General features: G+C 40.6%; 1 protein-coding gene across 2 annotated transcripts in view; it reads right to left on the bottom strand.

The window, feature by feature from the left end:
• NALF1 (NALCN channel auxiliary factor 1) overlaps window positions 1-16,713 on the bottom strand; it is a 706,508-nt gene extending 689,795 nt beyond the window's left edge. For both annotated transcript variants that reach the window (XM_003413975.4, XM_010594009.3), the window contains exon 1: window positions 15,223-16,713. In XM_003413975.4, coding sequence (XP_003414023.1) covers window positions 15,223-16,101 — 879 coding nt within the window. In that variant the 5' untranslated portion in view covers window positions 16,102-16,713. The remainder of the gene's footprint in view (window positions 1-15,222) is intronic.
• Window positions 16,714-17,131: the final 418 nt, after the last annotated feature.

Here is a 17,131-nt window from a genome sequence, read left to right as displayed (position 1 = left end):
ATGAATCATAAAAAATCACAATAGAATAAGAATAGGTCCAGGGTCACACAAAATAACCCAGAATGGAGACAGAGTTACACTGACAAGAGAAAATTGTCATCATCGGTCAAGGGCAGGAAATGGGAACACTCAAATATCATTTTGTGTTCTCCCTGTTGCATCTGCACCATCGTTTCAGCTACTTCATCTTGTTCCATGTATTTCATATGCCAGGCCATTAAGGTAAATTAATATATTTGGATAAATACGTGATTTTTTCCCCCTAAACTATATCTACCACACGTGAGCTTTCCTACAACGCATCTATTCTAGTCTTGACACAGGGATGGGCGGGAAGAAAAAAGAAATTACTGAGTGCTGGGTAGTGTCTATAGCCACTGTGTTGTAATATTATTAATATTGTCAAGCTGTGAAAGAAATGCAGGCTCGACTTTTGCATTTCCAAGTGGATACTATGAGAACATCAAGTACCCATCTCACTAAAGTATAACACACAACAAAGCCTCATCTCCCATCAGTGCTGCACCTTAGTTCTTTTTTTTCTTTTTTAAATTTCATTGTGCTTTAGGCAAAAGTTTACAGTGTAGATTAGTTTCTCATTCAAATCTTTATACACACATTGTTTTCTGACATTGGTTGCAATCCCTGTAACATTACAGCACTTTTCCCTTTTTCACCCCAGGTTTCCTGTATCCTTTTGCCCAGTTTTCCCGTATCCTTTTGCCCAGTTTTCCTGTCCCTTCCTGCCTTCTCAACTTTGCTTTTGGACAGGTGTTGCCCATTTGTTTCGTATATAATGTCCCTTATTTCTGACCAAGACCATCAGCCAAAAAACATTGATGAAGAAAGAATGTTTCAAATCTCCGTAAATTTGCATGTCTTAATTGATTGTAGATATTTATTAGTCTTCCTTTTCCTTCTTTTCTTTGTATTTGTGGACACAGCCAAAAAGAGAGTTAGGAAAATTCAATAAACAGGAGTGAAATGGAATGACGGTTAACTCTGCCAAGTACGTCTTCAGGGCTGTTTTTTGGGCTGTGTAAATTGGGCAAATTCTGGCTAAGCATCTATATTGAGAACTACTCGTGCAGTCAGGGGCATTTTTCAATCTTTACCTTTATGAAATAATTGAGGAACATTAAAGATTAATCCCTAGGGGTTTAAGGAAATAGTTTAGATTTTACTATGAACAGTTCAAGTTCTTAATATCATATATGAAACGTAAATTGAAGAATTGGGACTGGCAAGTATCAATGGACTTTCCTAATTTTTCTGAGATTCTAAAATCATTTGGAAATGAGAAAATTTCCAAGGACTAAACAAACAAAAAAAGGTAACGTGTATTCTTTTATTTTTACTTGCCTTTGCCAGAGAATAAATAAATAGCCTCTTTACTCCATGGTGGTGAAGAGTATATACGTGATTGGCCCATTAGGTCTAAAGGACAACAAAATACCAAAATATCTAAAGATTGGGTCAATTATTTTAATCACCTTTAAGAACCAATTAACTGAATGGGTACATCAAGTCCACTGACAAGCAGCTGACAACTGTGTCGGCTTAAAATGACAAACCATCCAGTTATTAGTCAATTAAGCCAAACTTTGCTGACAAGGGTTTTATTTACTCCAACTTGAATTTGCTCAGCTTTAACAGAATTTTCAGACACGTGGAATAAAAATGAACATTTCAAAAGCCTAAGCTGAAATGATATGAAAGGATTCATTTTTTTAGTGATTTTGAAAAATTCAATATATATTTAGAAACATCATGGGACAGACAGAATATATCTGAGACCTGTCAGAATTTGCCAAGCTTCCCCAAAGCAGCTCAGACGTAGGGGTTCACCGTTTCAGCAAAAGCAAGATCACCGGCAGTTTGTTTCCTCACTTGGACGTCAGCACAAAGCCGTTGCCACAGAAAGCACACACGCCCTACAACTTCTTACCTTGACTGATGTCCCATAGCAAGCTCTAGTTTTCACTATGCTGTTGTTAGGTGCCACTGGGTCAGTTCCGACTCACAGCGACCCTATGCACAACAGAATGAAACACTGCCCTGTCCTTCACCATCCTCCCAACCATTGTTATGGTTGAGCCCATTGTTGCAGCCGCTGTGTCAATCCATCTCGTCAAGGGTTTTCTTCTTTTCCGCTGACCCAGTACTTTCCCAAGCATGACGTCCTTCTCTATAGGTAGGAGAAATCCTGTTTTTAGAAGCTCTGAGATTCAGGTTGACCTTCTGAAAAAACATTTGTTTCTCTTCAGACAGACTCTGACAGTTTATCTAGGGTCAGTATAGTTTCCAGGATTAAACAGATCACCAGTGCCTTTTAAATTTAAATTATCTGTCAGGAAGTTGATATAAACTAGAAGGACAACTTTGATTAAAAACAAATTACTGGCACTACACGGATAAAATCGTCAGTATCACCCACCAACTTGGTATCTAAACAATAGGGAGAGAAGAGCGTTGTCACAGTGCAGTGGGACAAGGTTGCCTCTTGTCTGAAAAGCTTGGAAACTTGAGTGATAGGAAGACAACCAGCACTTTATCACACAGTTATTTCTTCTTTTTTTATCCTACCTACACAATTATACACCTAGTCGCTTCTTTTTCACAGTGACTCCTCAAACTGAGTATCAACTCGTTGCTGTCAGGTCGGTTCTGACTCACAGAGACCCTATAGGACAGAGTAGAACTGCCCCATAGGGTTTCCAAGGAGCACCTGGTGGACTCGAACCATGTACCTTGTGGTTAGCAGCCAAGCTCTTAATCACTGTGCCACCAGGGCTCCAAACTGAATATGAGCACTCCAATTTTACAGCAACTGGTGAAACCCCTGTTTGAATCTACGCCTTTCAGGCTTTTAGACCCAAGCTCTTTCCTTAACAACAAGCTGCTGCTACAACAACAAAAACAAAATTGGATGAAGCAAGTTACATTTTGCTTTACATATTGAAGAATTTTGCATTCTATCCATTCCCCCGTTACCCACCCACTTCTTCAAGAAAAAAAAAGACACAGGTAAATATTTGTGCCATTGTGTGCAGTATAATATAAGAGTTAAAGTCACACCCATGAGATTATCAGTTAAACATGCCTAGCTTTAAATTCTGCCCATGCCACACTTATCTGTGACAACTCTGACATGTTTAACTTCTCTAAGCCTTAGTTATGCCATTTGCCAGAGACAGCTAATTTTGCCCACACAGTTGGACTACTGAATAAGCTAAGAATGCTAAAGTTATTAGCTTAATGGGTGCTATCCCATGAGAGTAGGGATTTTGATACAGTGACTTCAATCCTATTGAAATTCTCTCCAAAACCTGGATATAGGGATGAATGAACAGGTGAAAAGAAGTGCTACGAAACCAATGGAGAAAGCTAATATGAACCGTTTCTTTTCAAGTCCCACCATATTTTTGAGTCCTGCTTTGCTCAAGAGGGTTGTTTGAGCATTTGTAACAGTGACTGATGTGTCTGTGATCAGAAGAGAATAAAGTATATTTATTCTTGATATCAGCAACAACCAAAAAAATATATATATATACATTTATAGATTAGCCTAAATTAGTTTCCCTCTACCTCCGGAACAAGCACACATAATTGATTATTTTATTATTATTCAGATTGATTATAACATGACTAGGAACCAGAGAAATAATTTAAAGTTTTTTAGGTTATTTGATGTCAAGACTTCCCCTTTTAAAAGCAAAGTACTATTGCTATGGCTAAGGTGTTAGGATAAGAAAATTGTTACATTTTGTGTGTAATGGAATTTTACCTTTGAGTGGTGTTGGCAATAAGTATGATCTTACTGCACAAAGTTACTTTTGGGTACCTCATTTTATGCCAAAGGATGTGGAGAGAATATTAAAAATCATGTGGTCTAACCTGAAACTTCATGGCAGACAGCTCCCATCCTGTTTTTACATCTTCTATTTTTTTTTTTTTATGGCAACGCGTTCCTGATTTCACTTTACAACCCATTCTATCGTGGGTGAGCTATGGCCCTTCTAAAAGACCACCCTCCGTTATGTGAAGCAAACGTCTGCTTGCTAAGGAAGCCTATACACAGGCCCTCATTATAACCAAAAACAAACAAACAAACCCGTTGCTGTCGAGTCGATTCTGACTCTTAGAGAGTTAGAACTGCTCCACAGGGTTTTCAAGGAGAGGCTGATAGATTTGAACTGCCAACCTTTTGGTTAGCAGCTATAGCTCTTAACTACTGTGCCACCTGGACTCCATTTAGTGCTACAAAGATGTTGGAGAGGAAGACGTCTCTCCTACGTGACAATTTTTATCGAGTTAAAAAAACTGTGTCTCCCTCTGTCTTCTCTTGGGATAATCATACTTTAACTTGTAGAGCCTGGCTTACAGGTCTTTTCTCTACCCCACTCAGATGTCTATCTCTAGGCACTTGCCACGTCTGCCTCACTGACACTTTGTCCCGGTCTGCTACCTCTAGGTCAGTGCCAGGGCCATTTGTTACTGCCCTCCCTCCCCCACTCCCCTGACCAATAAATCTACTAAAATGTTACTAAATGGCAGGCTTAGAAAAGGTGGGGTGAAGCAGAGAACAGGAACAAGAACAAAATATAAAGCCATCCAGCTATGGCACAGGGCAAGTGCCACACCCTTTTCAACGGTCATCAGAAGCCCATGACTTTGCAATGTCCAACAAACTACAGAAAATTTTTAAAACTATTCCTACCCATAGGTTTTCATGACAATTTTTTACCTACTGTTTCTCCCCGAAAAGAAAGTTTGTGAAAAAAATGCTCAAGTGCCCTGGGGATAATTCAACTTGATCTACTCAGTCAAAAACATAAAGAAAAATGTTAAATACTTAATCTGAAATACCGCTTAGAAAAAAACAATCAAGCTTGAGGGAGGGAAAATTTTTACTCCAACTGAACTTCCATTTTCCATTTTATTCTACCCATTTTATTCTAGAGTTGTTAAATAATTTAGTGTCACTTTTCCAGAGAAACTGAGGGAATACAGATGCAAAAAATCAGGGGATTTTACCATGCAAATTAAAAGCCCGCATATAAAACTCTTGTGAATGAGTGTTGTTTACCAAAAAATTTATATGAGCTCTTACATGAGAATTTATATTAATTTTATTAATTTCTCCCACGGATTTTATATAGTTTTATTTACTCTAAAATGATACTATTAGGAAGAAATGAAAATGATGAATTGCTTCCATTTATTGGGCATGTAAGCCTCATAACTTCCTCCCCTCATCCATCCTATGAGAGAACTATTAGAATCCCCATTTTAAGTAACTTGGACAACACCATACCACTATTGGAGCCCTGGTGGCACGGTAGTTAAGGGATCAGCTGCTAACCAAAAGGTTGACAGTTCAAATCCACCAACTGCTCCCTGGAAACTCTACGGGGAAGTTCTACCCAGTCCTCTAGGGTTGCTATCAGTTGAAACAGACTCAATGGCAATGGGTTTGGATTTCGTTTTATACCACTAGTAAAGGGGAGTTGAACCCAGTCTGTCCTTAATCATTCTTTTAAAAGCCATTTTATTATACTTTCCTTTGGTGACTAAAAATAATTTGTATTTTTGGATTTCTTAATCAAATATATCAATTATTTTTGAAGACAACCTGAAAGAGATAAACCCAGAACCCAGTGAAAGAGATAGCCATATTTAATTAAATTCCTTCTAGAAATATACCACCAAATCCCAGGAGACCATATTTTGAAAGAAAATAATTTATAGTAATGCATGCATATATATTAATTTTTATGATTTCGTACTGACCCAATAATTATTTTACATTATTTGAAAATGTAACAAAACATAATGCGAGTTTTCTACTTCGTTTAAGCACACTGAAGTTGATAATGGTGTTTATTTTCTAAAATACTGAAAGTAAATCACAGTTTCCATTTAGGCATAAATAGAAAAGGAGAGTCTCAGAGATACACCTGGGTATATAAGACACAACTACTTCTCCTCCCCAAGGCTAAGCAATAGATAGATACCATTACCTCTTCGCTGGAATCTGGTACCATAATTATCTCCTTCTGAATCTGGTGCTTTACTTTTACCCTCCCATCTGGGTCCCACATCAAAAGCTACAAATATTCTAAAATTTATTTCATCATAAAACATTTATTTCTTTAAACTCATATCTTCCCACTTATTCCATTCTTCTACGCACTGCCAAACTTAATAGTGATGTTGACTACTCTTTCTGTAGCTCCAACTTACTCCTTAATCCATCGCAATTTGATGTCTCTTCCTATCATTCTATCCAAACTGGTCTTAGAAGAACACAAAGATTTAATTGCCAAATTCAGTAACCCAGCCTTCATCCTACATCCTTTCTGGAACACAGAACACTCTTGACTGATTCTACTTCTTTCTTAAAATTCCTTCTTTTGCCTTTCGTATTATCATATTCTCATGATTCATTCTCTCTCTTCCCTCTCTGTCTCTACCTCTTTACTTCTTGAAAACACCTCTTTACTTTTTAAAGCATCTTTACTCTTTAAAACTTTAAAAAAAAAAAAACTTTCTAAAAAGCAAAGATGTCACTTGGATGACTAAAGTATGTCTGACCCGAGCTATGGTCTTTTCATGCACTTCATATGCACCCGAAAGCTGGACAGTGAAAAAAGAACAGAAGAAGAGTTGATGCGTTCAAACCGTGGTGTTGGCAAAGAATACTGACTATGCCGTGGACTGCTAAAAAAAACAAAAATCAATCTTAGGAGAAATACAACCACAGCATTCTTTAGAAGCAAGGGTGGTGAGACTTTAACTCACTTTGTATACATCATCAGGAAAGACCAATCGCTAGAAAAGGTCATCATGCTTGGTGAAGTAGAGGGGCGGTAAAGGAGAGGGAAACCCTCAATAAGGTGGACTGACCCAATAACCAGAACAATGGACTCCAACATACCAGCGATCGTGAACACGGTACAGGACCAGGCAATGCTTCTTCCTGAATATTTCTTTCATTCATAAGGTCGCCATGAATCAGGGCAGACTCTACTGTAGCTCACAACAACAACAAGCTCTACCTCTCCCTCCACCTCGACCTCGATCTCTGTTCCCTTCTTGGTCTCTTTCGCTGGTTCCTTCTCCGCTCAAAACCTTAAACGTTGATCTTCCTCAGGATGCCTGGCACTCTCCACGTTGTTCTTGTTAGGTTATCTCATCTCTTTCTACAGCTTCTAGGATCAAATCCACAGGTACAGAGTGAATTTCACACCCCAGCTCCCCACTCACATGGCACACAGCCCACTGGACAAACGCTCCTGATACCATTATCTTTGAAAACTATGCCTTATTTCATTCACCAACTTCAGTCCCAACTTATTCTTCCTCCTGTATTTCCTACTCATTAGCATTAACATCCACTCGTTCTCACGTTTTACACAACTTGAGTCATATCCTCCCTCTACATAGTTATCAGTTCCCAAATACTGTCAATTTGAAATCAGAAACGTCTTCAGAATCTGGCCTTTCTTCTCCAGTTATAGCCAACGAAGTAGTTTAGAATTTTATTGTCCAACATGGTAACTACTATCCACGTAAACCAACCAACAAACAAAACCACTGCTGTTGAGCTGACTCCGGCTCATAGCCACCAGGGCTCCTCCACTATCCACATTAAAAAAAAAAAAATAATCCACATAGGGCTATTTAAATTCAAACTAATAATAATTAAATAAAATTTAAAGTTCAGGTCCTCACTCCTACTAGCCATATTTTGAATGTACACACGACTAGTGGCTACCACATTGGCAGCACAGATTATAAAACACTTACATTGTGATAGAAAGTTCTGCTGCAGAGCGCTGATTTGGAAGACGGCCACTTTTACTCGTAAGGAGGACAGCAGCTTCTGAATTGGTCTCTTTGACACCACTTCCCCCTACTCCAACTCACTGTCACATTGTTCCAGAGCTAACTTTTGAGAAAAACAAATAGTTCCATGTCACTTCCTTTATTAAAATTCCTCTCCAATATATTTTATCACACAGAGAACTAAATTCAAAGACCTTGGCATGGGATAAAGGGCCCTTCACATCTCCCCGGAGCTATTTCCTACTGTTCTGGACACATCTTATTCATAGTCACTGTGGAATTCTCATTTTCTCTTCTAGCCTTGTGCTTTTGCAAGTTCTTTTCCATTGCCTTTAAAACCTTTCTCCATTGCTGCATAACAAACTCTTTTCTATGCTTCAAAACTCAGATCTAAAAATCACCTCCTCTGAGAAGCATTTCCTGATGTTATCAGGGAATTCTAGGAACTTCCTCTTCCGTGTTCTCAGGGATCTCAGTTAATTGCCAACTTATCACATTGTGTTATAATTGTTTATTTGCTGAAAACAGGCTGTGAGATTGTTTTGGTCAACGATCTTATCTTGATCACCTCTATGCTCTAAACACCTATTTAAGGCATGATGGACTGAGAAGCAGTACAGTATAATAATTAAAAGAAAAAAAACTTGGAGGTTGTAAATAGACAAACATGACTTAAAATCTTGACTGTACCTACATATCTATACGGCCAGAGGCAAATAATTTCATTTTTATAAGCCTCAGTTTTTTCATATAGAAGATGGGTTTTATAACACATATAATGTCAGTGATAACCTCAGTAGACAGCAGTTACCAGTAATGAAGTGTTTTTTAAATACCATAGCCTGTGTCAAGCATGTTATATAGATTATTTGATTCTTATAACCAAATGATGCAGCAATTACCTCCAATTCACATGTACAATTAATCAAACATCTAAGTAGTCTGAGATTGAGTGGCAGGATGTCATGGCCATTTCCATATTTAAAGAGGTTGTATTCATAGTTTGACCCAGGCGTCATTGATGAGCCCACCTGTGAATTTTTCCACCTTTGGAAAACTACTATGAAACAGAATAGTGAAGGAATTGAAAAGAATGGCTCTTTGCTCCAGGCTGAACTGCTTGCTCTCAAAAACGAGGGGTAAAAATTCAGACTTTTAAGCGTTATGGATATTAGGCAATACATGGCCAATTCTCAACTGAAAAACTCAAGCTCCTTTTTTAAACAATCATATAAAAATGGATCTCTAGCTTCAAAATCACAAACAAATGAGTGTGACTTACTGAACTCAGGAACTCAGTGTAATGAAATATCACAAATCTTCAGGTTTTTTTTCCTCCTACCAAAACCTTCCAGACGTCCTTTCTCCACAACGGCTCTAAAACTCAAATCAGAAGCCCAACTGTTCTGCTCATCTTCGGACCATTTACTCATATTCATATCTCCCCTTGTGGTGGTTGTTAGGTGCCGTCCTGTTGGTTCCCACTCATAGCGACCCCGTGTACAACAGAACGAAACACTGCCTGTTCCTGCACCCTTCTCACAACCCTTGTTATGCTTGAGCCCATTGTTGCAGCCACTGTGTCAACCCATCTCCTTGAGGGTCTTTCCTCTTTTTTGCTGACCCGGAATTAATCGATGGCAACAGGTTTGGTTTAGGTTTTATCTCCCCGAGGCCTTTAAAAAGACGAACCTGGAATTTGTGGCCATCTATCAATTTGGGAGTCAGGTGCTCATGATTCCCAGAGTTCTATGACCTTACATATCATGTGTAAGTTTTTGAAAATAAGTAAATAAAATAAGCGAATACGGCAAAAAAAAATTTTTTTAATCATTAAATCTATGTGACAGGTGTTTGTGGGTTTATTATACTAATCTCTCCATTTTTAAAAATGTTTGAAAATGCCCATAATAAAAAAGAAAATATATTAAAAGTGCTGAAACGAACTTTAACACTAAGCAGCTGTTGGATCTTGGGATATTTAAGATGTTCTCAACTTACTCATCTGTAAAAATGGTGATAATACCCACCTCAGAGAGTTGACATGAGAATTTAATAAATTAGAACAGCTCCTGACATCTAATAAGCTCTAAAGCTTGTGAGCTACTATTAAAGCTTCCTTTCAGCACTTAAATTTCTACTAGTGATTTAAATCGTTTTCTGAAAGGGCTAAGGCATGGTCACGCTTCTCCGTTTACATCTTAGTTCAATCTTCTTTTCAAATAAACCAAGTCAGTGACAGTTTTGCAAGACAAAGACATAAAACTGATTAGTTTTGATGGGAGCTAAGGTGCAGGGACAGGAGAAAAGAATCCTGAACCTTGAGTTTCGTGGGGGACACTGGCCCTAGAAATACAGCTTCCTGGGGACCTGGGGGACACAGCCAGGTGACAGAAAAAAGGCACGCTTACAAGGAGGAGCGGAAACCGAGGGGTGAAGAGACTAAAAAACATGGTAATCAATTCCACGGTTTTGACTACAGCCCGTTTTCCCTCTTGCACAGGGTGGAGCCACTAACATAAAAAAGTCCCTCTGTATTTCCGTAGAAGTGATTAAAAATGGATATATTACTGCATTCACCCATCTGTGTGGTGCACACCTATCTGTGTGGATACAGTACGGCTAAGACCAGTAACAGTATTTAAAGTGAACAACCTTCTACTTTTTGCAGGATTTTTTAACCATCTGTGGTAGCTTCTACAACATTTTGTTTTATAAATGACTGAATGTAGAATCAGACTACCAAGGGAAAAATCAGATATTATCTAACAGTACCTCAAGTCATCCCAGAATTAAGTATTTTCATTCATTCCAGTATATCATTATTAATGATACCCTAAGTTATTGAGTTGGAATCGACTCAATGGCACTGGGTTTTTTTTTAAGTTATGGTGATAACCACAGTGATAACCACAAAAAAAAGACATTTTCTCTTGTTTCAGCTGTACAGAATCAGAGTAACATTTCAGTAAAGAAATTTCACTATTAGATTGAAAACATATTTAATTTCTTATTAGAGAAAAAATTGGCTTTAATTTTTCACAGTATCTTGTAACCTAAAATGTTAAAAAAAAAAAAAAAAGGCTGATGTTGCAATGACGTCAAATCAGAGCAATTATAAGCTTCTTTGAAACTAATTCCTAAATTAGGTTCTAATCTGTGACTACTTAGTAGTTTGTTTTGAAGGTACAAATTCTGTAATAACTTGTTAACAGTCATATAGGTTTTTGAAGATAAACTGTATGACTGTTAACAAGTTATTACAGAATTATAGGAGTGAGTTTAAAAAAAAGTCTCATCGCCACACCCGCCCCCCCCACCCACACACACACAAAGAAGATTTGTAACTTCCTAGGTTTAAAAAAGTGAATAGACAAAGAAAAAACAGACCCTAGATGCATGTCACATATTATGAAAATCCAACAGAATTTCTCACAAAACCAATGATACACTTTCGGGAAAAAAAATCTTAATTTTAGCAATTTTTGTAGGCTAAAATTAGAGGCAAAAACAATGAGACAACAAACAGTTGATTCATCTCACAAAGGCAGTCCTTTGATTTTTGTGCACATGCTCTCAGCCCATTACGTGAACACCAGTAGAGTAACTCAGTCCTGACCAGAAGGCAGAAAATCCATAGCCAGCAGACCCATCCTTACACATTAAAACCTCCAGTCCTCTCCACATCCATCTCATGTTGTCTGGATTCTCCTCTGGCAACCCTTCTAACCCTTTCACCCAGCTCTCTTCTCATCACTTCCTTAGTCTGGTTACCACGTATTTGCTTCTCTGCCATCTGGCTATGCCTGGTTGCCTTTACCACGTTTAAACTCGTCTGTCTGAATTCCACTCTCCTCAGTTGAGCAAATGGGATTATTCCATACTACTGAGATACATATGACAGAAGGTCTTTCCAAGTTAGTCGTCAACTACAACAGTGGTTCTCAGTCTTGACTGCACAATAGAAACACATAGAAATGTGAGAGGCTTTACAAGATCCCAATAACCACGCAGCAACCTAGACCAGCTGAATCAGAATTTCTTGGGGTAGGGATAGGGGCAGCCCTGGGCCTCAGTTTTATGAAAGCTAGCCAGGAAATTCTAACGTGATTCTAAAGACTACTGGTCTAGAGTACATTTTCACTGGTATTGACATAGTGTCTTCCCAATGTAAATTTACATATAGTAAACAACTTAATATTCGGTGTTTAGTCAATGTGAGGGCCATATAGAAAATGAAGCTTTGAAAAGGAAATGGAGAATTGAAAATAGAGGCAATAGCTCACATCATTCCCATTAAAGTGCTTTTTGTTTGAAATGTTATCTGTATGCCTGTTCTTATGTATTCAATGTAGCATGGCCAATTATCTTAATGGATTATGATTTATATGTGGGGGGGTGAGACTGAGAGTACTGCTTGATTTTCTCTCTTTATATTTTAATCCACCTTGTATATGCTGACACTACCAATAAATAACAGCAATTATTCAAAGACTTTTGCGGCTATGCCCTATATAGCTACCAGTTTGACCCAGTTACACATCCAAAGAAAAACATTCATTCTTTAGTCTGTACAACAAACGGCATCTAAAGTTTCGATCAAATTCTGGGTGTTTCCCTACAAAAATGAAACATCGATTGATCATAAATCAGTAGTTTTCTTTAGAGCAAAAATATAAAAAACATAAATCCAGGTCATGAAAAATGGTTACGATAGTGGCTTTGACCTTATTTATAGTCTTATTAATCATTAAAATGTGCGTCGGCATGCCCAGTCAGATCAGACTATTTATTTAGTGGAGAAGCAAAATATGATTTGAAAATAATAAATCAAGTTGTAGAATACAAAGAGAGATACGTTTGCAGATGTAACCTGTGCCTCTGGACAGTGGCTTGTACACACAATAGTAGTTAATCAAAATGAAAATAATATTTTAAGTTCAACATTTAAGTAAAAAGAATTGTAAGATACTTAAATTTCTTTTTTTAATAAAAGCATTTTTTGAGAGTCTATAGTACATAACACCAAAAAAAAAAGCACTTTACAACTGCCTTTTTTTTTTTTCCAAATTGTACATTATGCAAACCAAACTATGCTCTCAAACTGGTTAATGTTTGTGAAAGGTGCCTGCGAAACAGGAAAATATATGTCTCATGATTGTTACACATGCCTACCAGCTGTGAAGTACCCTGCTGGTCAAAGTCTATTAAATGAAAATAAACAATACAATCTGCTTTAATGAGAAATGGTGATGAGAAACTCAAATGCCTGTGTTTATTTTTCAATGTGAAGATTTTTTTAAGGAGTTAGGGTGTTTATAATGTGCTTCTGTGTATATAAGCTAACAACTACTCCTTTATACAAAAATATGGTCCAGAGCTAGTCTGTAACGTTATAAATTAGTTTAACCCACACTACACAGGCCTTATGGCTATGACATAAATACAAAGTTGAGAATTAATTCGGGTCATGGGGAAAGGGCATTTATTATATATTTATTTGGACTTTTGAACAAAGATCTATTTGACATGCTTATTTTAAAGTATGCTGCAGTCTATGCGGCAATATGGACTATCTTCTAAATATTTAAAATTTGAAAATTGGAATTATTAGAAATTGCTATGAGTGTTTACATTCAGGGAAGCAGGAAAATTTAAATTATTACAATGTAGCATTCATAACTAAGCTTCGAGATGTAAACATACTGAAACAGCTTCCACCTTTGAATAATCTCACTTTTACAACTTCAGTGCAACATATCTTGTCGCAATAAGTAACTGCAATAAACACACTAGTCATTCACTATTATTATTTGCACCATGAAGATTAATTCTAATTTCCAGGCGTGAGATATAGTTATACGGTTTAAAAAAAAAAAAAGTAGTAAAGTTTAAGATGCAATTATTAAGTGAAGTTGCATTCTACATTAATGTGATGAACTTAACATTGCTATTTTCGAAGTGGATCTTCGTTTCCGCTCTTAAAGAATGTTAACACAGCAGAATCAGTCTGCATCAGCTTAATTATCAAAAGCACAACTAGTCAGCCCAAGCTAAAATACAGCCCTTGCTCTATGTTCATTTTTAATAGGTATCTCTTATGCTGGTTTTTTGGTCAAAACTTCACAAAATCCTTCGATCCATACTTCCCTTGATTGCACTTTCCCATCACTGTCTCCCTGACAAAAGGCAAGTGAGGCAGAGAGACAGATGTTTTGTATCAGGTTGGGGGAATAGAGAAGAGATAAAAAGAGGATGTGGGGTATTATTTCTGTTGAAAAGCAATGTTTCTTTTGTTGTTGGTAAAGAAGTGATCTTTAGAACAATACATTAAGACTAATTGAGAGTCTGTCATCACTGCTTTGCTACTTAAAGGTCACTGCATCATCTTCAGCTTCAGCAGAATTCTTGGGCAAATCTCGTTTCAGCACCATGGATAGCGACAATTGGTCTACGCACCGATGGTGGCACTGGTCATTTCTTAAGAAACTTGCATACACTTCTTCGCCAATCAGCAAGGGTTATATTCTTTATATAGTCAACAGGAAGAAGCTGAACATAATACAAGTTAAAGAGTTCAGTAAAATTTAGCTCATAGCACCAAGCACTTGCCAGTTAGTAATTACGGAGAGCATTCTGAAAATTCAAGCTAATTACATGAGGTGTCTGATAAATAAACCAACAATGATAATGGATCACTAGATACCCAATTGCAACTTGCCACCCACAGTGGGTCTCAGATGAATGATTACTCACAAGCAAGTCCAAGGAAAAATACAGGCCCCCAGACTTTGTAACCACTACAACGCCTGTAAAAACTGATAAAAATGCTTTTCCTTAAGTCTACTTCAACCACCACAAAAAACTTTCTATCGTCCTGCTAGTCAACCAATTTAATAACGGCATTACGAGAGGATTCAGGTGTGCGAGTCCATCTGCCAAACTGTACATGCTCCTCCTGACTAGTCTGACTTTAGTTAATGATCGTCAGCATGCGGCCCCATCACTGTTTTCCTAAAAAGCGACATTCAAATTCCAGTTTTTAAGAAACCTAACAGAGTTTGAGCTAATTGTATAGTCCTAAGAAACAAATAATAGCATTAGCTTTCTCATCTCAGAAGACCAGGGTCTTCCGTGATCTTCCAAGATGCCCCCCCCACATTCCCCTCCCCACAAAAAATCAGTCCACCTGCAATCCAACAGATAGCCCCAACTCAAACATGAAGTCAAGCTCTTATAACCACGGTAACCACCCCGGGGGCGGGGGAGGGAATATATATATATATTTATATTTAAAAACACTGGAAGATACCACAACCAAGCAAACGGCCAGAAAAACGCAGAAAGGGGGGGGGAATCCACTGTTCCTACCTTACAGTCCTCGGGACACGACTTCACCGAGTACTCCTGCGACTGTAAATATTTATGGAGCACACTTTCAAACTCTTCGTATTTCTCCTGAGCGTGGTGGTCGTAGTCTTGGTAAGCCTCGACGCACTGCCTGCAGGTGGTCATCTCGCCGTCCTCCTTGAGCACCACATCCAGACTACAGTTCAAAGTGCTGGGACTCGACAACCCCGAGAACAACTCCCAAAGTGTGTAGGAATTACAAAACGAAAGGTAAAAATCCGACAAGTTCCAGAGCGTGGTTTGCTGCTTCCCTCTCACCTGCTGCTCCTCCCCCCCGGCCGCCACCCCCCGACTCCAGTTCCTGGCGCACACGGCGTCCGCGTCCTCCACGGTGAAGCACTGGCCCGAAGAGGCGCCCTGGGGGTAACAAGTCTCCAGGCGCCACACGGGTTTGGCAGAGTTTCCCAGAAAAAGAGCCTTGCTCCGGTTGTTTTTGCCTCGGTTGCCCTTGCCGCCGCCGTCTCCCGGAGAGGGGGGCAGGGTGGGGGACGAGGAGGCGGAGAGGAGTCTGTGTGCCTGGGAGGCGGGCGAGGACTCCCCCATGCTGGCCAGGAGCGCCGGCCAGGCGGGCTCGTGCTGCCGCTGCCGCTGCTGCTGCCGCTGCCGCTGCTGGTGCTGCTGCCGCTGCTCCTTGTCCCGGGTCCGGGTCAGTTTGGCCTCGGCGCAGAACCACAAGTGATCAGAGAGCAGGACTGTGAAAAACAAGAGAGATGCCAGAGACAGTCGCCATTTCTGAGCCCTCTCTGAATCGGTGAACGGTTTCTCGTTCTCCCGGGGTGCTGCCAACCAGATTTTTAAGCCGTCGTCATACTGCCGACACATCCAAGCACCCCTGGTCATATTTTGGGAACGCACAGCCCTGGCCGACTCCACCGTGAGGGCTCCTGTGCCGGTCTCACCACAATATGCATTGACTTAAAGGGTTTAATTTCCTTATCCCCTCCTCCCGTTTCTTCTCTCTCCCTCTCTCTCTCTCTCTCTCTCCCTCTCTCTCTCTTTTGCTCTCTCTCCCTCTCTTTTCTCTCTCTCTTCTTTTGCCTACAGAAAGATTACCAGGCTTTGGAGGAAGGGCTGACTGGCTTCCGACCTACTCCTCGGCAGACCCCATCCTCTGTGGAGTGGAAGACAGTAATGCAGAGAGGGACAGAGAGAGAGAGAGAGAGAGAGGCGGAGGAGGCTGGTGCTGGTGGCCGGCGGGGAGGCTGGGTGCAGGAGGTGATGGTGGAGGTGGCGGGGTCCTGGCGCGGCTCCTCTCAGCCCGGCATTGTCAGAGCGCGGGTCCCCATGGCCCTGCCGAGGCCAGCCGGCTCTCCACTGCCCGGGGCATGCCGCGTCTCGGCTGCCCACTGACGGCGACCAGAGCGCCTCCCCTCCTCCTCTTCCTCCTCCTTCTTTCCCTTCGCCTCTTTCTTCTCCTCCTCCTCCTCCTACTTCTGTCTCGCTCTCCCCTGGTCCAGAGCCTGGGCAGCCGCCGCCGGCAGAGCTCTCCCTCCCCCCCACCCCCCACCCCGCGCTCTCGCCGCCGCCGCCGCCGCCGCCGCCGCTGCCGCAGGTCTGCCCGCGGGCGCTGCCGCCGCCGCCGCCGGGGCTCCCGCTGCCCACGCCGCTGCCGGGCTCCTGCGGCGGCCGCGCGCGCCGTCCGCGCCGGGCCTGGGGGCCGAGTCGCGTGCGCCGGGCCTCCCGAGAGCCACGGTCATCTTCAGTCCCCCGGCTAAGTTGCCGCCATCTTCGTCCAGAAGAAACACTTTTTGGGGGGGAGCGCTGGCTTTTGCGTCATCTCCTCCCGCGCCGAGAGCTCTCCACCCTGGCGCATTGGCACCGGCTTCGGCCCGAGGAGGAGGGCGAAGGCTGCGGGGAAGGAGGAGGCGGG

The sequence above is a fragment of the Loxodonta africana genome, chromosome 23, assembly GCF_030014295.1.
Source record: "Loxodonta africana isolate mLoxAfr1 chromosome 23, mLoxAfr1.hap2, whole genome shotgun sequence".
Lineage (NCBI taxonomy): Eukaryota > Metazoa > Chordata > Mammalia > Proboscidea > Elephantidae > Loxodonta > Loxodonta africana.
This window is presented reverse-complemented; position numbering and strand designations above follow the sequence as displayed.